Consider the following 22,858-nt stretch of genomic DNA (forward strand, 5'->3'; position numbering starts at 1 on the left):
CATCACACTTATTAACCTTGCTTGGGATAACCACAAGTGCCCAAGGAAACATTGATTTTTTCCGCCTTTTTTTTTGCTCCTGTTGAGCCCTTTAGAATTCCCTATTTTTTGTTTCTCCCCTTAAAAAATACAAAAAAATATAAAACTTCAGAAAAGCCAAAAAAAATAAAAAATGTTCCAAAAAACAATAAAAAAATATAAAACAACAAAAAGAATTAAAAAAACAGTTCTTTTTAGAACTACCTTTAATTTATAAAAATTAACCTATATTTTTAAAGAATCGCTGTCAATCTTTTTTCTGCAGGGTACGCGTACCGGTACGCTCCCCGGGGCGCGTACCGGTTTTTTTTCTCCTGCGGGACCCTTTTATGGCCCCCACATCAAACCTAGGGGGTCAGGGGGGGTTACCCTGCCCCCTTTTGGTCATTTCCCCCTTTGTTTTTTGCCACCTCTAGTGTCTCGATCCTACCGACACACAAGATGGCGGCCGCTGCGGACTGTTTCGAATGTTTACAGACACCCGAGAGCCAATCAGCTTTCCGTGCGCAAGTCACGTAGCGCGCCCGGTGCGCTCCCCGGTGCGCTCCCCGGTGCGCGTACCGGGGCGCGGCTATAGATATATATATTTTTTTAAACCCAAATTACTCAAAATCCTCTGGAGCACATATCTTGAGACATAGCAAACGCACATCGTGCTACCAGTCCCTACAATTTAGCCAAGTTTGGTGAAAATCCATTCAGCCGTTCGAGCTAAAAGTGAGTCCGACCGCCCTATGGAAATTAACATAGGGAAAACACGTTTTGGGACCCCCCTTTTATCTCGGCCCCCGCTTGACGGATCCCCCCCAAACTGTCAGGGAAGGACCGGAGCGCCGCGAGGCAAAGTTGAGGAAAATTTCAGGCAGATTCCTCAACCGGCGCAAAAGTTATTCCCAATAGAATGTTGCGATTTCCCTATGGAAAACAATCCTAACTATAACTACCTACTGGCGACCGCCAGTAGGTAATATATATATATATATACACACACACACATACATACATACATACATACACACACACTAACACGTACACACACAAACACGTACACACACAAACACGTACACACACAAACACGTACACACACAAACACGTACACACACAAACACGTACACACACAAAAACACTTGTGTGATAACTTTCTGTGTGCATGGTCTGAGAAAGACTGATCAACTGGATATGTTAAAGGGGATTCCACCTATGCCGATTCTTACACACAGACAGCCTGATTCACTAGAGTAAACTTACACTTTTGTCCAACTTTACATATTTTTGCAGTTCACAAAGCAATTTTACGAGTAGTATCTTTACGATTGTCTATCTTTTTATGTCTTAGTCTCTGCCACAAGTTCAGAGACTCCGTAGTCATTAAGATACTACTCGTAAAATTCCTCAGTAAATTACAAAAATCATAAACTTACACAAAAGTGTAAGTTCACCTTTGTTAATCAGTCTCATAGATTGGTGGCCTTGATAAGTGACTCATTACCCAGAGCTATCTGTTTTAATACTGCTCCTTGCCATCACCAAGTTTGTTCCAGCATCCAGAGATGACTGAAAATTACAAAAGCCTGGGGCAGTTACCAGTCTGTATCTGGAGCCGGCTTTGAATTGCTCCCCAAAATAAGCACGGCTCCCAGCAGCTTTTATGTAATTGCGCTAGTGGCAGTAATATGTTTTAACCGGCGTTTGATGAGTACCCTTCCAGACATTGAGCTACCTGTATCTGTATCTAACACCGCAGTTTCCACCTGGTTAAACTCAGCTATTGATGAGTCTCTCCCTCTGACCCTTAAGGGGGAGAGGAGTTGGCCTAACGGCTAGGGCACTCGACCTCGGACCTGGAGGAACTGGGTTCGAGTCTCGGTAACGACGCCAAAACCTCCTGTGATTCTGGGCAAATCACTTAATCTCCCCGTGCCTAAAAATGAAAGTAACTGGAAAACGAAAAAATGTAACGTAACTGGAAAAATATGTAAAGCGCTCTGATACCTGATTCGGTTAGGGTCTAGTTCGCGCTATATAAAACTCTGCAAAAAAAAAAAAAAAAAGGACTTCCTCTTCTCATCGTTTTCCGGCGCCTTGGTTCTCTGACGATCTAAAACGTATGAGATCTAATTGTAAGACTTTTGAAAGGAAGTGGAGACGTTTTTACTCCCCTTCCCGTAAAGCAGCCTATAAGGAAGCTCTTAAAAACTACCATCATCATTGTAAATTGGCTAGAGCCGCACGTCGTTAATACTGTCACGATTGCCCAGAATTGTCCCCGTACTCTTTTTACGGTGGTGAAAAAACTAACGGGTGCGGATCAGGCGCCTGCTCCTCCTGTTTTAGACAAGGCTCAATGCAATTCTATTGCAGAATTTTTCACAGAGAAAGTAGAACGCATTCATGAATCACTTAACCGTTTGGATTCTGATGATACATTGTCATCTGGACCCGCATTGACTTCTGTGATTCTGCCTTCTTCTTCGATCAAACTCACTAACTGGCTGTTGTTTGATGACATCTCCTTCTCTTCCTGCCTTAATAGCATTAAATCTGGCTCTCCTCGCGACCCATTACCGGCCAAACTCCTAAAACAATTGGACCTCGGCCCACGCCGTGTATTAATGCAACTTCTTAATCTGTCGCTATTGGAATCCACTGTTCCGCAGGAATGGAAGCATGCCATGATTGTCCCTTTGTTGAAGAAGGCTGAAGCAGATGTAGCCAATTTTTCAAACTTCAGGCCTATCTCATTGCTCCCTATTCTTTCTAAGATCCTGGAGAGGCATATTAACACTCAACTAACCCATTTGGTGGAGAGCTCGGTATTTCTACATCCATCCCAGTCAGGTTTTAGAGCACATCATTCTACTGAAACCACTCTACTGGGGGTGACCGAGAGTTTGCGACACAGTGTCGATCATGGTGAAACATCTGCCCTTATTTTACTTGATCTAAGTGCAGCGTATGACACTGTGTCGCATTCCATCCTCATTGAAACTCTACGGTCCCTGGGAGTGGAGGGTTCTGCTCTTGCCTGGCTAGCCTCCTTCCTAAGTGGTCGCACTTTCCAGGTCTTTTCTGTCTCTGCCTCCTCTAAAATTTGTTCATCTGCGTATGGAGTTCCTCAGGGGTCAATACTTAGTCCCCTATTATTTAATATCTATGTCAGACCTTTAGCAACCATCATTGAAGAAGCTGGTCTCACTTTATATTCCTACGCCGATGATACCCAAATTATTTTCTCCCTTTCCAACAAGGAGGGCAATGACATCTCAGCACTGAAAGTGGGTCTGACTCGAGTCTCTGAATGGATGAAGAGAAATTTTTTGAAGCTTAACGGTGACAAGACCGAGGTTGTGATATTGGGCAAGGGTAAGGACCTATGGGGCCCCCATCATTGGCCTACTGATATGGGTTCCATCCCTTTGCCCGTGGCTGTAGTACGCAACCTCGGGTTTCTCATGGATGAGAATCTTACTATGAGACAACAGGCCGTGAAGGTGGCCTCAATGTGTTTTGTCATCTTGAAATGGCTTCAGAAGATTTTGTGGATGCTACCTTCTTCGACACAGAGAACCGTGGTCCAGGCACTTGTGATCTCACGCCTGGACTACGGTAACGTTCTTTATCTTGGAGCCGACCAGAAAACAACTAAAAAACTCCAAGTTGTTCAGAACGCGGCTGCTCGGCTTCTCCGAAATGTCCCAAGGAGAGTTTCTGCTCTACCAGCACTACACGACCTTCACTGGCTTGAAATCCCTAGCCGAATTAAATTTAAAGCCTTGTGTCATCTTTTTAAAATTAAACATGGCTTAGCTCCCAAATATCTACAAGGCTTAGTTCAGGCTTATAAGCCTAGCCGAGAATTACGTTCCTCTGGAAATGGAGATTTTGCCATTCCCAGATTCAGGCTGGCTAAAATGGGAGGTCGTTCTTTCTCACATTTGGGTCCTAAGATGTGGAATGCCCTACCCGTGACCCTAAAAACGGAATGTAATCTTCTCCGTTTTCGTAAGGGTCTTAAAACCTGGCTTTTTCAGCAGTAATGTCGGAGGTTCCTCTTATTGAAATGTCACTCTGCTAGTTCTTCTTCAGTCTGTCCCTAGCGCCGGGAAACCCATTGTGGGTAGCTGTGCGCATTATAAGTTTAATAAAATAAAAATAAATGGCGCACCAGAAGGATATAAAGCCATTCCTTCATTTGCATGAGCCATGCCCCCCTTCAAATGATGGACGGCCTCACAGCAGCGCATTGTTCCATAAGTGATTGTGAAAGCATCTGAGGTCTCTTCTATAATCCCAAAGTGCCCCTAAGGTGCAAAAAGCGAACAAAACACATATTGCACCACAGCGGTACTTTGTGTAATATGGTGCTAGATCTTCAGACATGCTCTCACACACTCGTGTACACTGTTAGGCCAGTAGGTTGGTCTCCTGTAAGAGGGCTACGTGGGCCCCTCGCTTATTCAGATAGGAGAAAACTTAATAGCGTTTAGACATATTAGATATCCCCCTTATGTTCCATAGCTATTTGTGCAGCTCAAGAATGGTCCAGCGGGATCCCCCAGGTTTCGGACTCTACCTACTTGGGGAGGGAGCACAGTTGCAGATTCTGGGGCATCATTTACTGGCCTGCAAGGTCTACAATCCCCTTAACTATTTAAACCAGACAACCCCAATACCCACTCCCCAGGGCAAGTGAGCAAACCCCCTCATCCAAACATAAACAAACAATGAAAAACGTTCTGCCCTTGGGGTAGAGCTAGCCTCCCTCGCATCGGTAGTGTCCCAATTTGCAGTCCCATGGTACCCTCCCCTATCCAGCGGTTGCTTCAACTTTTACTTTTCGGCCCTCTCCTGGGGCAAAACCCTCCCAGTCTCATCTCAAGGTGCATTTGTAATTATCTTCCAACCACTTCTCATAGTCCCCGGGTATACTTGCGGCTCTGGAATGAGGTCAGATTATCTTGTCTCCTGTCCCTGGGGTAATGGTCAGCAACCCTTGGCTGTGGCCACCCATCGTGCTGGAGCGGTGATCTGCGTCTGAATCCCCCGGGTCCTTCCCCGCGGAGAGGATATTTCATCTGTCAGGTGCACTCAGTGATGACACTGCTCCATCACTTTTTCTCCCTCCAGTTGTTTTTCGGCCCAGGATGGAGCCACAAGTTGGCTATTCCGCCTTCCCGGTCAATAATTGTTTCCTCTTCCCAGCTCAACCAGGGGTGGCACGTCCAATGGGACACTAATTGATCCATTTCCATGCATCCTGGGGTGCATTAAAGAATCGGGTGCCGGTTGGGGTCATCACACTGAGCCGCGCCGGGAAAAACTTTGCATGTCGTTTTTCCATTTGATGTAGTTGCTTCTCTACAGCTCTGATGCAACCAGAATGTCATCCACTTAGGCCAGAATTTTCATCTCACGGCCTTGAAATTTGACCAGGACTATAGCTCCTTAAAAGGGTCTACATATATAGCAAATAACAAAGGAGAGCAGGGACAACCCTGTCTTGTTCCTCTCTCAATGCAGACTAATTCTTATAGACAGCATATGATTTGAAACCTGGCCTCTGGATTCCTATACAGTGCTTCTATTGCTTTTATGAAGCGCATCCCAAATCCAATCCTTTTCATAAGCTCTAACATATGTACCCATGTGACCCTGTCACATGTCTTCACTGCATTTAAAAAGGCACAACCATAAGTTCCCTAACAACATCGGCTACGTCAAAAAGCGTAATCACATGGCAGATATGATCCGTGGTACTCCTACCTGGAATAAAACCATGCTGGTTCACTGATCACTTATACCAACTTGGCTATAATTTGGTTCATCTGAGTGACATGCATCTTAGAGTAAAGCTTCATATCACTATGAATTAATGTATTACGACAATATAATCCAGGATCAACCATTATTGTAACTTTTGTTTAAGAAAACCACAATATTGGCGCTCATCCAAGATTCAGGAGCTATGCCCCTCCCTCCCTCATTTGCACCTGAACAAAGAGTTCCATCATATCTAAAATTAAGACTGAATAAAACACTTTATAAAACTCCAATGGGATTTGGTCAATCCCACAAGCTTTCCCTGAGGGTAGATCTTTATGGGATGCTCTCAGTTCCTCTACCGTAAACTTTGCCCACAGCATAACCTATTCCTCTTGAAATAGAGTTTCCAGAGACATAGAGGCCCCCACTTGCTCTACACATCCTCTTGAGGTTCAGCATAATACAGACTTGCGTAATAGTCTCAGAGTACTCCCTGTATGTCTTCAAGATCCAAGACCATTTTGCCATTCATATCCTTAATACGGCCACTAGCCACCTTCTGTTGCGTGCGTATTGCTAGTAGATGACCTACCCTTTCATTAAATTCATAACACTCTTGTCTTTTAGCAAGGTACTTTTCAGCAGGTTTTTTTACAGTAGCTTCATTGATTTCAGCTTTGGCCCTAGCTATCTGCTGCTGAGCAACCTTAACATTAGCTCCTCCTTCCTTTAGCGCAGTAATAAGCAATTGGTAATATTTTAGTTTAATACTGCTAACTGTGATTTCTCTTGCTTCTGCCGGTTCAGTCTATACCTCAGGGTTTCCCCTCCTATTCTTGCCTTAAAGACATCCCATACCATTTCCTGTGGGGCGCTTTCCCTATTTAAATCTAAAAATGTGGGGATCCATGTATTCATATGGGCGATATAGCCAGGATCCACCAAGAAACCTCTCTCAAAAGTCCAACTGCTGCCCAAAGAAGACAAAACAGGAACTATGGAAGGGGACAATACATGAGGAACCCCCAACAGGAAGAATATCTCGAGACCCGAAATCATCGAGATTGGAGGTAAATAAGATGCCCATTATTAACCTCTCCAAACGGGTTCTCAAAAGCACACAACTAGAGGTATTGGAGAAGGGATTCCCATTTGCCCCGACCCCTATAATAAATAAATTTAATTTGGTGAGAGACCTTAAGTTATTTTTTCGTAAAATTAGATGAAATCGTTTCTTTCAAAACAGAGACTATATCCCGGAAGAGAGCGTTTCAGGCCTTAAACCTAAATCCACTTTCACTCCGAATCTCAACATGTTGAATAAGAATGTTGAAACATTCGAACGCATTGTTGAGTCTAAAATCAGAAACATTTGGGACAACCCTCCCCCTATTAACAACAATATGAATAAACAGCAGAGAGGCAATTTTGTCTTTAAAAAATGATCTGCAAATTACGATCAAACCTGCAGATAAAGGGGGAGGGTTAGTCATTTTTGACATGCCGGACTATGAGAGAAGGGTTCTTAACCTGCTACAAATCCCTGGTCATTATATGAAGGTCCCGATGAGAAATTGGATAACCCTTAAGGATAAAATATTAAAACTTGTCACTACAGCCAAAGAAAATGAAATAATAGCAGATAGTGAGTATAGGTTTTTATTACAACAGGAGGCCAAAACACCAGCTATATATGGAACTCCCAAAATGCATAATAGTGAAATGGACCCACCCCTGCGTCCCATTGTTAGCTGCATCGGTTCGCCTTTGGAACCCTTAAGTAAATATGTAGATAGTTTTCTACGACCGGTTATACAAGCACAACGGTCTTATGTAAGGGATTCCTCTCATATGATTAACATAGTGGAAGGATTAGATTTTGATCCTAATTCCCAGATGATGGTTACTTTGGACATAGAGGCTCTTTACACCAACATCCCCCAGGATGACACAAGCATTGTGATTAAGCGGATCCTGGAGGATGTTGGTGTAACTAGGGGTGCTAGCCCTGAGTTCATTATTGAATGCACATCCCTGGTCTTGAAGGAAAACCTGTTTTTATTTAAAGACACTTTATATTTACAATGCAAGGGGACCAGCATGGGCGCAACCTGTGCCCCAAGTTTGGCATGTGCCTATATTCGTTTCTTTGAATTGGGACACATATTCAATGAAGCCACTCCATTTTATGAAAATGTGTCACACATACAGAACATCCTTCCAGTTGACTGGTCAAATCAACACATCATCCTATTCCATCTGAACCAAGAGGAGGCACCCTCAAACCGATCTTACAAAACTCTCAAATGGTTGAGAAATATCAACAAGATCCCCGTAACCATTCTGGAAGAATGAATATGTCCTTACTCCTCCTACACACAGATAACCTTACTACGGACCAGCTTACAAACCACGACAATTCAACAATGGAAGCCACCCTTGATCAAGTAGCCCCACGAAACTAAAAAAGATAGACACTCCCTCTAATTCATGGTTTAACAAAGACCTCAACATGGAAAGAAGACAACTAAGAACAGCAAAATGACACTGGAGAGCCAGACCCTCTCTAACCATCTCTACCAGCTAACAAAGGAGAGCAGAGAATACAAACAAAATTACAGAGAAAGGTGCCTTCTTCCGCAATACACTAGACAAAGCAAAAAAAACACCCCAAAGAGTTCTTCAAAATCCTTCATCAACAACCCTCTAAACCAATCAAAGAAGCCCCACCTGTAGTGAAAAAACACTGTGATTGCGTTGCCAAATTCTTTAAGGATAAAATCTTGAAGATCAAACTCTTCCCTTAACTGTCACTTGTAGACGTCCCATGACAACCCTTCTCCCCACCACAGAGGTTCACAGCTCCCCAACCCAATCCTTGTCCACGCCAGCAGATACTTATCTTCCAATGACTACCAGACCCAACTAGAGCCCAAGGTCCCATACAACACCCACAAGCTGGAAGGCTTTCAAACTACTTAGGGAAGAGGACACATGCAAGGTGATTGCTAAAGCCAAACGCTCTTCCCACTACACAGACCCCAGTGCAGCCTCCATGACAAAAAGTCTTAAACATACCTTAACCTCTCTCTTGACCAAGATAATAAACAGCTCCCTGAGCAATGAGGTTATGCCTGATTGCCTCAAACTGGGCCAAAGCAATCCACCGCTAAAAAAAAAACAGGTGCAAACCCAGAGAGCCTTAACAATTTCAGTCCTGTCACCAATCTTCCCTTTCTGGCAAAAATTCTCGAAAAATGTGTTTTCGCCCAACTCAACCAACACATTGACACCAACGACCTACTCGACTCTCACCAATGAGGTTTTAGGAAGGGATGCAGCACGGAAACTGCTATTCTGAATATAGCAGGTGATATACATAATTCTCTGAATGGAGGGAAATGCTGCCTGCTCATCTTCCTTGACCTATTACGGTCAACCTCAAGCTTCTTCTGAATTCTCTGCACCAACGCATTGGAACAGTCAACACAGTTATGCAGTGGCTCCCTTCATTCCTGCACATCCGCTTGCAACAAATAAAAATAACACAACTCAACTTCTGATTCTTTTGCCACCACCCTAGGAGTTAACTAGGATTAGTCCTCTCACCTACACTCATTATACGCATGGAACCGTGCATCATAATACTTCAACACGGTAACACCATATCCCACCTTTAAGCAGACGGCACACAACTTTACCAGGAAGTATCTTCTCTGACTGACATACGACAGCTAAACTCCACTCTCATAAAAAGGTCCAAACTGGTTGACTATCAACCACCTCAAACTCAACCAAGAAAAGGTAAAAATTCTCCTATCAAACCACAAACAGTCCCCCCTAGATCCAAGAAAGGCTAAACAACCTAGATGCTCTAAACTGCAATCTGACTTTGGTGGCCAAATCCCTAGGGATCACCCTGTTTAAACATGAGCTCTCACATAAAGATAACAGCAAAGGGCGCCTTCCACAAACTAAAACTCCTTAACAGTATTAAGTCCTTCCTCGTATCAACTGAACTAAAAGCCACAACACAAGCTCCGGTTCTGTCCAGACTGGACTAAAGGAACACCACCCTCATAGCCACTCTCACTTAGCCCCACTGAAAGCCACCCTAAATGCAGCTACAAGGACAGTATCCGGAGCAAAGAGATACGAGTACATCTCCCCCTCACTGAAAAGTCTAAAGTGGCTATCAATCGAAGCCGATTGTTGTTTCAAATCGGTCTGTCTCACTCACAAAGTTCTTTACACCGGCAATCCAACCAACTTCGCATCCAAACCCACAAAGGCTGGCCAAAAGAGAAACCTAAGAAGCTCCAACACATTTCTTCTCATCCCACCTAAAAACAAAACAAGCATTTGCAATGCAAAAGGTCTCGCATTAGGAAAGTTTGAGCTATTGGTATTGTAAATGACAATTTTTTTATTAATGTGTTGGTTTTGAAAATAGCAAAATTAATAGCTTTGTCATTGACGATGCCAATAGTTTTAACTTTCGCAAATGTGACACCTATAGCATTTGTACTGCAATATGTGTTGTATTTACGTGACTTAGATGTATTGATATTACAAATAACAATGGCTTTTAATTTTTTTAAATAATTAATACTTAAATGAGTTATTGTAATTTATAATGGCAATAGCTTAAACTTTTGTAAATGACTTTTGTGAAGATTATGTTCAGTGTATTTTATTGTTATGAAAATCCAAGAACAGAAGTGAAATATTAACAACTTTTTGTGACATTTGTAATAAAGCTTGAAACATTGAGAGAACATATTTGAACCAGTTGTTGAATGGTTGCACAGATTGATGCTGTGGTGGCGCTGAGTGATGTTGTGGTGGCGACGAGTGATCCTGTGGCGTTCAGTGATGCTGTGGTAGCGCGTAGTGATGTGGTGGTGCTGAGTGATGCTGTGGTGATGCGATAGATAGAGTTCAAGTTCAAGTTCTAGAATTTATATAGCGCACTACTCACCCAGAGGGTCTCAAGGCGCTTGGGGAGGGTGTTCATTATTTGTCGAATAGCCAGGTTTTAAGTTCTTTTCTGAAGGAGAAGTGGTTTTGAGTAAGGCGGAGGTGAGAGGGGAGTGAGTTCCAGGTCTTGGCAGCCAGGAAGGAGAAGGATCTGCCACCCATGGTGGATTTTCGGATGCGCGGGACTGAGGCGAGGGCTTGATTGGACGATCTTAGTTGGCGGGTGGGTTTGTAGAAGGATAGTCGAGAGTTGAGGCATTCTGGTCCTAGGTTGTAGAGGGCCTTGTGTGCGTGGGTGAGAAGACGAAATGTAATTCTTTTGTTTACGGGAAGCCAGTGGAGGTCCTTTAGGTGTCCGGAGATGTGGTCTCGGCAAGGGATGTCCAATATGAGTCTTGCTGATGAGTTTTGGATGCGTTGGAGTTTTTTCTGTAGTTTTGCTGTGATTCCGGCGTATAGTGTGTTACCATAATCCAGTCGACTCGTGACCAATGCGTGGGTCACAGTCTTTCTTGTTTCGAGGGGGATCCAGCGGAAGATCTTTTTGAGGATGCGAAGAACGTTGAAGCAGGAAGATGAGACTGCGTTAACTTGTCTGGACATCGAGAGAGAGGAGTCTAGGATGAAGCCAAGGTTACGTGCGTGGTCAGTGGGTGTGGGTGCTGAGCCCAGAGTGGAAGGCCACCAAGAGTCGTCCCAGGCCGAGGGTGAGGATCCTAGGATGAGCACTTCAGTTTTGTCTGAGTTGAGTTTTAGGCGGCTTTGTTTCATCCATTCTGCTACTTCTTTCATGCCTTCGTGAAGATTAGTTTTGGCGGTGTTTGGGTCTTTGGTGAGGGAGAGTATTAATTGGGTGTCGTCGGCGTAAGAGATGATATTGAGGTTGTGTTGGCGCGCGATGGATGCGAGTGGGCTCATGTAGACGTTGAAGAGGGTGGGACTGAGTGAAGACCCTTGTGGTACTCCACAGATGACTTCTGTGGCTTCTGAGTTGAATGGGGGAAGTCGGACTCTTTGAGTTCTCCCGGTGAGGAACGAGATGATCCAGTCAAGGGCTTTTCCTTGTATGCCGATGTTGCTGAGGCGTTGTATAAGGGTGCTGTGGCAGACCGTGTCGAAAGCGGCGGAGAGGTCGAGTAGAATGAGGGCCGCAGTTTCTCCATTATCCAGTAGTGTTCGGATGTCGTCTGTCGCTGCAATCAGGGCGGTTTCGGTGCTGTGTTTGGCTCGAAATCCAGATTGAGATGGATCGAGGGAGTTGTTGCATTCAAGGAAGGCGGCGAGCTGGCTGTTGACGGCTTTCTCAATGACTTTGGCGGGGAAAGGGAGGAGGGATATGGGTCGGTAGTTTTTAAGTTCAGAGGGGTCTGCTGTGGGTTTCTTCAAGAGGGCGCTGAGTTCGGCGTGTTTCCAACTATCTGGAAAGGTGGCAGAGTTGAACGAGCAGTTGATGATATCACGAAGATGGGGTGCGATGATGGAGTCAGCTTTGTTGAAGATGTGGTGGGGGCAGGGGTCGGTTGGTGAGCCAGAATGGATTGAGTTCATTAGGCGGATGGTGTCTTCAGTGGTGATTGTGTTCCAGGCGCTAAGGTGATTAGTTGGCGGAGTGGGATCTGGGGGGAGTGGGGAGGGTAGATCGTTGGGAGTGTTCTCGAAACTGTTGTGGAGGTCGGCGATTTTGTTGTAGAAGAAGGAGGATAATGCGTCGCAGAGGTCTTGAGAGGGGGTGATGTCGTTAGATGCTGCGGTGGGGTTGGTGAATTCTTTGACGATGTTGAAAAGTTCCTTGCTGTTGTGGGAGTTGTTGTCGAGACGATCCTTGAATGCTGATTTCTTGGCGGATCGAATCAGTTGGTGGTGGTTGCGGGTGGCTGCCTTGAGGGTGGTCATGTTGTCGGCGGTTTTGTTTTTTCTCCATGTTTTCTCCAGGGTGCGGCGAAGTTTCTTGGATTTTTTAAGATCATCATTGAACCAGGAAGTCTTTTTGCTGGTTGGTTTGATCTGGTGCTTTTTCAGGGGTGCTAATTCGTCAGCACTGTGGGTGATCCGTTGTTTGAGAACGGTGGCCGCTTCGTTTGGGTCTAATGAGAGGGTGGGAGGATTTTGGTTGAGTGATGAGAGGAGTTGGTCGGAGGTGATTTTGTTCCAGTTTCTCCGAGGAATGGGTTGTGGGCGGTTGTTGTTCAGGGTGGTTTTGTAGCTGAAGTGAACACAGCTGTGGTCCGTCCAATGGAGAGCTGTGGTGCGGTCGAAGGAAATGTGCTTGCTGGAGGTGAAGATAGGGTCGAGCGTGTGTCCGGCTACATGAGTGGGGGTGTCAACAAGTTGTTTGAGTCCGAGATTGGCCAGGTTATCCAGAAGGGTGGAGGTGTTGTTGTCGAGTTTGTTTTCAAGGTGGAAGTTGAGGTCTCCCAGCAGAATGTAGTTCTCGGAGGTGAGGGCATGTGGGCTGATGAAGTCGGTGAAGTCATCGCTGAATTGAGTGCGGGTTCCTGGAGGTCTATAGATGAGGGTGCCTCTGAGTGTGGTCCTAGGGTCGGTGTGGATCTGAAAGTGGAGGTGTTCGGCGGTTTCAAGATTGTCGTCGGAGCTGGTCGTGATTTTGATGGTGTTCCTATGGATGATGGCGATGCCTCCTCCTGTTTGGTTGGAGCGGTCTTTGCGGATAATCTTGTAGTCGTCCGGTATGGCTATGGCGATGTCAGGTGCTGATGATATGTTCATCCATGTTTCTGTAAGGAAGGCGATGTCCGGTGACGTAGTGTCGAGTAGGTCCCAGAGTTCGGTGGTGTGTTTGTGGACCGAGCGGGTGTTGAGTAGGATGCACTTCAGGCGGTTAGAGTCGGAGTTGTGTAAGGGGGAAGTGGATTTGGTGAGTGTTCTGAAGCAGTTGAACTTGCAGGAGAGGCAGGCGAATGGGCCGTGGGTGCGTCCTGGGGTGGCTTTGCAGCATTGTGGTGCGCGTCCGGGGTTGAGGGCGAGGAGAGTTGCGGCATCATAAGTGAGTTTAGTGTGTTGGGTGTGACGGGGACCAGGGGGAAAGGCGCTGGGCGCGGTCCAGGCGCAGACGGGCTTACCTTTGGCGCACCTTCGGCGCGACTGGGGCGCGATCGCTGCGCGTGAACGCTGTGTGCGACGGCATCTGTCATAAGTGGGTGGGGAGGGGGGAGGGGCGAGGGAGGATCAGATGGGAGGCGGGTGCGTGGTGGAGGGGGCGGGCTCAGGGCAAAACAACAACAACACAGCAAATGGCGGCAATAACGCGAGTGCAGACCGGGTTGGAGGAAAGAGCAGAGGTTTTTACCAAAATGATTAAAGCAGTGAACAAATGCAGCTTTTAAGCAAAAATATTACAAACATTCAACTAATGCAGGCACAGTCGAGCGCACAAGCAGGCAGGCACGTTCAAGCGCTTAATGAGGGCAGCAGCGCTATGCAGGCAAAAGTTAAAGTACAGTGCAGCAAGGAACTTAAAGCGTCAGGAAAGCTCAGCAGCGCAATGCACACGATACCAGGCAGCTCTGGGCAGGAGTCAGCGAGGGCAGGAGGGAGCGACCGTTCTCAACGAAGTCGAGGCGGTCACAGCGCTATGGTGGACAGGGGTGAGCTTACACACTTAGTGGGAGGGAGGATCAGATGGGAGGCGGGTGCGTGGTGGAGGGGCGGGCTCAGGGCAAAACAACAACAACACAGCAAATGGCGGCAATAACGCGAGTGCAGACCGGGTTGGAGGAAAGAGCAGAGGTTTTTACCAAAATGATTAAAGCAGTGAACAAATGCAGCTTTTAAGCAAAAATATTACAAACATTCAACTAATGCAGGCACAGTCGAGCGCACAAGCAGGCAGGCACGTTCAAGCGCTTAATGAGGGCAGCAGCGCTATGCAGGCAAAAGTTAAAGTACAGTGCAGCAAGCCACTTAAAGCGTCAGGAAAGCTCAGCAGCGCAATGCACACGATACCAGGCAGCTCTGGGCAGGAGTCAGCGAGGGCAGGAGGGAGCGACCGTTCTCAACGAAGTCGAGGCGGTCACAGCGCTATGGTGGACAGGGGTGAGCTTACACACTTAGTGGGAGGGAGGATCAGATGGGAGGCGGGTGCGTGGTGGAGGGGGCGGGCTCAGGGCAAAACAACAACAACACAGCAAATGGCGGCAATAACGCGAGTGCAGACCGGGTTGGAGGAAAGAGCAGAGGTTTTTACCAAAATGATTAAAGCAGTGAACAAATGCAGCTTTTAAGCAAAAATATTACAAACATTCAACTAATGCAGGCACAGTCGAGCGCACAAGCAGGCAGGCACGTTCAAGCGCTTAATGAGGGCAGCAGCGCTATGCAGGCAAAAGTTAAAGTACAGTGCAGCAAGCCACTTAAAGCGTCAGGAAAGCTCAGCAGCGCAATGCACACGATACCAGGCAGCTCTGGGCAGGAGTCAGCGAGGGCAGGAGGGAGCGACCGTTCTCAACGAAGTCGAGGCGGTCACAGCGCTATGGTGGACAGGGGTGAGCTTACACACTTAGTGGGAGGGAGGATCAGATGGGAGGCGGGTGCGTGGTGGAGGGGGCGGGCTCAGGGCAAAACAACAACAACACAGCAAATGGCGGCAATAACGCGAGTGCAGACCGGGTTGGAGGAAAGAGCAGAGGTTTTTACCAAAATGATTAAAGCAGTGAACAAATGCAGCTTTTAAGCAAAAATATTACAAACATTCAACTAATGCAGGCACAGTCGAGCGCACAAGCAGGCAGGCACGTTCAAGCGCTTAATGAGGGCAGCAGCGCTATGCAGGCAAAAGTTAAAGTACAGTGCAGCAAGCCACTTAAAGCGTCAGGAAAGCTCAGCAGCGCAATGCACACGATACCAGGCAGCTCTGGGCAGGAGTCAGCGAGGGCAGGAGGGAGCGACCGTTCTCAACGAAGTCGAGGCGGTCACAGCGCTATGGTGGACAGGGGTGAGCTTACACACTTAGTGGGAGGGAGGATCAGATGGGAGGCGGGTGCGTGGTGGAGGGGGCGGGCTCAGGGCAAAACAACAACAACACAGCAAATGGCGGCAATAACGCGAGTGCAGACCGGGTTGGAGGAAAGAGCAGAGGTTTTTACCAAAATGATTAAAGCAGTGAACAAATGCAGCTTTTAAGCAAAAATATTACAAACATTCAACTAATGCAGGCACAGTCGAGCGCACAAGCAGGCAGGCACGTTCAAGCGCTTAATGAGGGCAGCAGCGCTATGCAGGCAAAAGTTAAAGTACAGTGCAGCAAGCCACTTAAAGCGTCAGGAAAGCTCAGCAGCGCAATGCACACGATACCAGGCAGCTCTGGGCAGGAGTCAGCGAGGGCAGGAGGGAGCGACCGAGTGAGGGCGATAGATAGAGGGAGGGAGGGCGATAGATAGAGTGAGGGCGATAGATAGGTAGATAGATAGATAGATAGATAGATAGATAGATAGATAGATAGATAGATAGATAGATAGAGTGATGGCGATAGAGTGAGTGTGATAGATAGACAGATAGAGTGAGGGCAATAGAGTGAGTGCGATAGATAGATACATAGATAGATAGATAGGATAGATGGTTGTGTGTGTGGATGTGTGTGCGGTTATGTGTGTGGTTATGTGTGTGGTTGTGGTTGTGTGTGTGGGTGTGGGGTTGTGTTTGGGTTTGTGTGTGTGATTGTGTGTTGTGTTTGGGGTTGTGTGTTGTGGTTGTGAGGTTGTGTGTGTGTGGTTATGTGTGTGTGGTTATGTGTGTGTAGTTGTGTGTGTGTAGTTGTGTATGTGTGGGGTTGTGTGTCTGTTGGGTTGTGTGTCTGTGGGGTTGTGTGTGTGGGGTTGTGTGTGTGGGGTTGTGTGTCTGAGGGGTTGTGTGTCTGAGGGGTTGTGTGTCTGAGGGGTTGTGTGCCTGAGGGGTTGTGTGTCTGAGGGGTTGTGTGTCTGAGGGGTTGTGCGTGTGTGGGGTTGTGTGTGTGTGGGGTTGTGTGTGTGGGGTTGTGTGTGTGGGGGTTGGATTGTGTGGGGGGCTCTATGTTTGGGGTGTGTGTGGGGGGGGTTGTGTGTGTGGGGCTGTGTGTGTGGGGGGGGGGGTTGTGTGTGTGGAGTTGTGTGTGTGTGGAGTTGTGTGTGTGGGGTTGTGTGTGTGGGGTTGTGTGTGTGTGGGGTTGTGTGTGTGTGGGGTTGTGTGTGTGTGGGGTTGTGTGTGTGAGGGGTTGTGTGTGTGGTGGTGTGTGGGTGTGTGTGTGTGGGGGGTGGGTGTGTGTGGGGGGTGGGTGTGTGTGGGGGGTGGGTGTGTGTGTGGGGGGGTTGTGTGTGTGGGGGGGTGGGGTGTGTGGGGGTGGGGTGTGTGGGGGTGGGGTGTGTCTGTGTGAGGGGTTATGTGTGTTTGGGGTTGTGTGTGTGTGGGGTTGTGTGTGGAGGTGTGTCTGTGGGGTTGTGTGTGTGGGGTTGTGTGGTGGGTGTGGGGGTGTGTGGGGTGTGTGGGGGGTGTGTGTGTTGGGTTGTGTGGGGGGCTGCATGTGTGGGGTTGTGTGTGTGTGGGGTTGTGTGGGTGGGGGGGTTGTGTGTGTGGGGTTGTGTGTGTGGGGGGGGTTGTGTGTGTGGGGTTGTGTGTGTGTGTGGGGTTGTGTGTGTGTGGGGGGTTGTGTGTGTGTGGGGGGTTGTGTGTGTGTGGGGGGTTGTGTGTGTGTGGGGGGTTGTGTGTGTGGGGGGTTGTGTGTGTGGGGGGGTTGTGTGTGTGGGGGGGGGGGGGTGTGGGGGGGGGGTGTGTGGGGGGGGGGGGGGGGGGGGGGGGTGGGGGGGTTGTGTGTGTGTGGGGGTGGGGGGGTGAAGGTGTGTGTGTGGGGTGTGTCTGTGTGAGGGGTTGTGTGTGTGGGGTGTGTGGGGGCAGTTGTGTGTGGGTTTGTGTGTGTGTGTGGGTTTGTGTGTGTGGGGGTTGAATTATCATTTTACTTGCAACCGAGCAGCTTCTGTTCACAAGCTTGACAGCACCAGTTACATAAATCGGGAGCTGCAGCATGCCCATGGCTCGCCAGTGCATGTTGCAAATGAAACGCAGCATAATGTGCTCGTATCGCATTACAAAGAAAGGCAATAACAAGGGGGTAGTGTAAGAGAGGGGTGGAGGGGGGACGAAATGGAGAGAGCTCCGACACGGAGAGCCAGAAGATGATTAATTTGAAATAAGGCTTTGATTAGAGAATGGGCGCGGAGCCAGGTGGAGCGGACGTGGGTGGGGGATGGGTGGGGGCACAGAAGGAAACTACTAGAATTTGCGAGAACGAGATGAAAAGTGAATGGCAGGGCGGGAAGGTGCGACTCGGGGGACAACAGTAGCTCAACTGGGGGAAGCATTTATTAAAAATAAAACAAATAAAGGAATACATACGGTGGTTGGGGCGGGGGTGGGGGAAGACAAGAACTGCACAGACGGAGATGTGTTTTATCTACTGTTTATAGGGAGTGTTGTTATCTGTCTCGCTCACGCTCCTCCTGTCTGTTTGTCTACCTCTTTCTGTCTGTCTGCCTGCCCGCCTCTCACTGCGCATCGGAGTGCCTGCCACTCAGGGCCACGCGCACCTCTCTTTTTGGCAAATAACGCTTGTGCGCCGGTGTTAAACTTGGCAAACTCTAATTACTATACATTATATTAAAAACCCTCCTGTGCCACGCAAGAGAGTGAATTATAAATAGGCTTCTATTTAATTGCGAGAGAGAATTGTTGTAGTCCAATCAACTGACAAGTTATAAGAGAGCAGAAGGGAAAGGAGGGCGCTGTACATATAACGTTGACAGGAAGAGGGAAGACAAATAGAATAAAGTGTGTGTGAGAGAGACAGGGAGTATGAGAAAGAGAAACAGGAAGGAAAGAATGGAGACATTGAAAGGGGTGGTCAAGAGAAGAGAAAGAAAAAACTGGAGGTTAGAGAGTGGGACAGCGCGAGGATGCAAAAACGGATGCGAAGATGATGAGAAGATAACGAAAGACGAGCCACTGGTAAGGGAAGAGAGCGAGGGCGCGTGTGTGAGAGTATGAGAGAGAAGTGCTTAAACAGTGACCAGGGAGGAGAGACCCTAGGGGGTGAGTGCGATAAATTAATTAAACAAAATAAACGCGAGTTGTGCGAGGAAGAGGAGAGAGGGAGGGGGAGGCGGATTGTCGCAGCCCTAAAAGGATGTTTTGGCATTGAGCGGAGGGGGGCGGGGAGCGGCTTCCTTTGAAGTCTGATTGGGGGGGCGGGGGAGCGGCAGCCTTTGAAGTCTGATGCCGAGGCACAGACAAATGGTGGTGTGTGATGTGGCTGGTGATGAAGTGCACGCGCCTGGCTCACATGAACTGTACGCAATCCGCAGCTAGGTAGACTTTTCGGACCGCTTACTATAATCTCACCTATCAATCCCTACGGGATAGAATAGGCGAGACCTAAACAGTAAGCCCTCTCACGATGCTTCTCAGGCAACGCCCCGAGAATTTGGAACGCACTTACGGTATATATCGGATCTAATCCCTCCTTCATGATCTTCAAAAGACAACTAATAGAATTCCTCCTCAACCATCCAGGAAATAACACCTGACTCTACCTGGAATTACTAACTCTGGTGTATAGCATTTTAGGACCCTAGTGTAATTTTCCCGATTCATGCCTTATATAGGTTTAAATCACCATGTCCTAACATAGGCATAGAAATCATAACCATATTTAGACATAGCTCATGCAGTCCAAATACGGCATTACTACTTCCACTAGTTCCGAAAATCCACAACGATTTCTTGGAAAACTCGGCTTCAGCAGTTAGGGACTTCCCCTTGCTTGAATATTGATTTGTCCAAGAACTCATGGAGTTTTCAAAGAACTGAGACTCTTTGATAGCGTTATTATGTCCACCTTTACGTCAAACTCGGCACCTTCAAGGTATAAATATGCCCACACTTGCCCAAGCAAACACACAGTGGTTTGGAGCAGTTTGACTATCTACTTGCCCGACGCATCTTGCTACAGCAAGTGCCGAAGGAAGCCGACCCTCCAGCAGACGCACTGAAAGAAACGCTATCTTTTCTCTTGCCGAGAAATCCAGCTCCAGTGTTTCCAAGCTCCCCTTGCGGGGTGTTGGGAAATCGATTCCTGAGACAGAGAGATACCAGACCTCCTTCATTCTAAACCAAGGTACGGAGCTGATTAGACCCTACGAGAAATTTGGATAGATTCTTGGCAAAAGAATACTAAACTTATGCTACATCACACTTACTTCTTCCCTCGTACTAGACTTAGGTTAGGTACATCGGGGTAGGCGTATTTTAGAAGCACCAGTTGAGTACTTTTAGTCCTTATTTATTTATGTATGTATTTTATGGCTTAGAAACCATACCATGCTTTTACAGTATTATTTTATAATACTCTTCTTGCTGTACGCATTATACTTTACAGCCAGTCTTACGATTGTAGCAATTCATTTCTTCTGCATGAGAAAGAACACTGTTCAATAAATACCTTTATTGAAAACGCACGTATCTCTATTTCTCTGCATCTCTGGTGAAAGGAAGCATGCTACGAATGACTGAGTAAAATATATCTATCTATTGTTTCCACGACTCTGAAGATCAGTTTTATCTTGGGGAAACAAAGTTGTTATGTTTATGCGGTTGTCAGAAACTAATCCCTTCTTGTGAATTCGAGAACATTTCTAGTGCCCTCGGAGCTAGCTGGCACTCACAATTAAGTTTAATATATTCGATAGAGACCTAGTAGACACAAGTCCCACGTCACATCTATAGGATATATTATTCCAATGCGCAGAGCCTATTGGGAATATAGAAACTACACTAAAACTCAGTCCATGCATATATCTCCCCAGGACTCTACATTGGCTCAACATCTGACACTTTAGTCAAAACTGTATTTTATTGACTGACAATGCTGTTGTGTTTATCTATTCTATTCTTCTGTTGTCAACTGTATGTGCTTCGTGCTGCCCTTACTGCCACGAGCCTTGCTAGGCTTCTATGACGTCCCCGGATTCCATCCTGGAACCTTGGGGGCACAGGTGACAGTTGGTGGCAGGATTAGATAGTGTGTAGACGTACCCTTGAGGTGTTAGGGATTACTTAATAAATTACGTTTGACTCACCTCTTGCCTCCGAGTCATCTTTACAAATGCCTCTGTACAATGTTATAAAGTACTACTGCTAACAATTGTTGTAAAGCGCTCGGTTCACCTAGCGCTATAGAAAACTCTTAGAATAAATAAATAAATAAATAAAAATAAGTTACAAACTAGATACACTGGCTTGGGCAATGCTTATTTAAAAAACAAAAAGCACGATCTAGTAGCTTAGCAAATATTTGTTTTAGAAATGTGGTTTAAGTGTCATTCAAAGGTAGACGCTCGTTTTCAAAAAGTGTGTCCAGTGCCCTTAAAATTCAGAAAACGACTAATCAATCCTAGTCCGGTACATAGCTATCTGTAAAGTGAAGGCGTTTTGAGGAGTATACTATAATCACCATTAATCGCATATCTTCATACACATACTGCCTTGTCCCTGCCCATAACAATACTATTTCCTCCTAAAAATTAACTTAGGCCAATCCACGTATTGCGAATGCATTTGTATTGAAAGTGATTTTTTTTTTTAAAGAGTATACCTTCGATCCCTATACCCGTCACAGAACGGAGTGGGCGCCAACGGGCAGAGCAGCACAAACACAGTTAAACAAACAAACAATAGCCAGTGGTAGTGTTTTTGAAAGACCTGATGTTAAATCCCATACTTGCAAAGGTAAATGTGAAACTACAAGACCCTGAATGCAATACGCTGCTGCCCAAAAGTTCAGGACTCGCATTAGGTGCCACCCAATGCATTTACCCACTTGGCAGCTAATATCAGTTTGTGCGGTGGGATAACGACGTTATGTCCATCTGCATTTGGGCAGTGATACAAATGTAGTGGCATGCAGGACCCTATATAATAGCTGAAAGCGCCCTCCCTTTCGGCGTGTAATGTCACAGTCTGAGCCACCCCACCTCATAATGTTGTGCACGCCCAAACCCTGCCTGTCGCCAGGTGCTCGAAGTGACGAAGAGGCGACACAATTGTTTGTTGACATATTTTTCGGGAAGAACTATACTGAACTCCGCCCCAAAACCTGCTCTCGCAGTCAGACCAGCAGTAGGATAAAATGCACTATCCAAATGGGCTGAGACCTCCCCTCCAATGTTGCGTGGACGACAGACACTGCTCCAGACTGTGCCACACTGACCCTTGCCCGAGAAGAAGAGCTGCCCCTCCTACCATGACTGGGGGAATTTTAGGATGCTACACGCTAATGGTTCCTCTCCTCACCTGCCTGGAGCTGAGCGCAGTGATGCTGCGGATCAGGGTGCCCAGCTTGGAGGTTCCCGCCAGCTTACCGGCCCCGGCATCCTGCGCCAGCAGCCCCGGTAGAGAACTCAGTGTCTTGCCCACGATGTCGCTCATGGTCAGGCAGCAGCTGTCAACGGAGCCGGAAGTAAACAAGCGGCATACGAGGCAGGAGCAGTCTGCTACCGGCATGCGCCATCTTTTGCCATAGCAACTTCCGGTTACAATTCACACACTAAACTTTATCAGTCAGCGTTCACTAGCAAATTAACGAAACGAACAGAACGGCTGCAGAAACGTGCCAGCAGCGACAGAAAATAAACGATAGTAACGAAACAGCAATACAATGAAAGTAAGCAGTACTTTCAAACATTTACGCTTTGATTTAGACAATCCAAAAGAATGTTTATTTTAACAACCGTAGATGGTTCCAACACACCAAAAGAATCCGTACTGCTCGCTAGGGGAGTTCTTCTAGAAGCAGAATTATTTTAAATGGGAGGACGTTCCCATTGAAATTGCCTTGGGACAACACTAATAAGATGGACAGGAGTGTTTTATATCGCATTAGTGAAAGTGAATGATCAATCACATCGGATAGATAGATGTTACCACTTTATACGGGTACTCCAGGTCAGATGCTGCAACCCTGAGTTAAGGAGAAGTTGACTATACATACGTGGACATTGAAAGCGCTGATTTTCCTGTTTGTGGCACAGCGCACTTG

At 46.8% G+C, this 22,858-nt stretch overlaps 1 protein-coding gene across 6 annotated transcripts in view; it reads right to left on the minus strand.

Moving 5' to 3' along the window:
- The window catches only part of AP4E1 (adaptor related protein complex 4 subunit epsilon 1), a 491,916-nt gene extending 469,485 nt beyond the window's left edge, over nucleotides 1-22,431 (minus strand). For 2 of the 6 annotated variants that reach the window (XM_078684828.1, XM_078684822.1), the window contains exon 1: nucleotides 22,114-22,430. In XM_078684828.1, coding sequence (XP_078540954.1) covers nucleotides 22,114-22,323 — 210 coding nt within the window. In that variant the 5' untranslated portion in view covers nucleotides 22,324-22,430. Of the gene's footprint in view, nucleotides 1-22,113 lie in introns of all 6 variants that reach the window. The other 4 variants (XM_078684825.1, XM_078684826.1, XM_078684823.1 and 1 more) reach the window with 3 other exon arrangements.
- Between the last annotated feature and the right edge of the window lie 427 nt (nucleotides 22,432-22,858).

This window comes from Lissotriton helveticus, chromosome 3_2 (assembly GCF_964261635.1).
Source record: "Lissotriton helveticus chromosome 3_2, aLisHel1.1, whole genome shotgun sequence".
Classification (NCBI taxonomy): domain Eukaryota; kingdom Metazoa; phylum Chordata; class Amphibia; order Caudata; family Salamandridae; genus Lissotriton; species Lissotriton helveticus.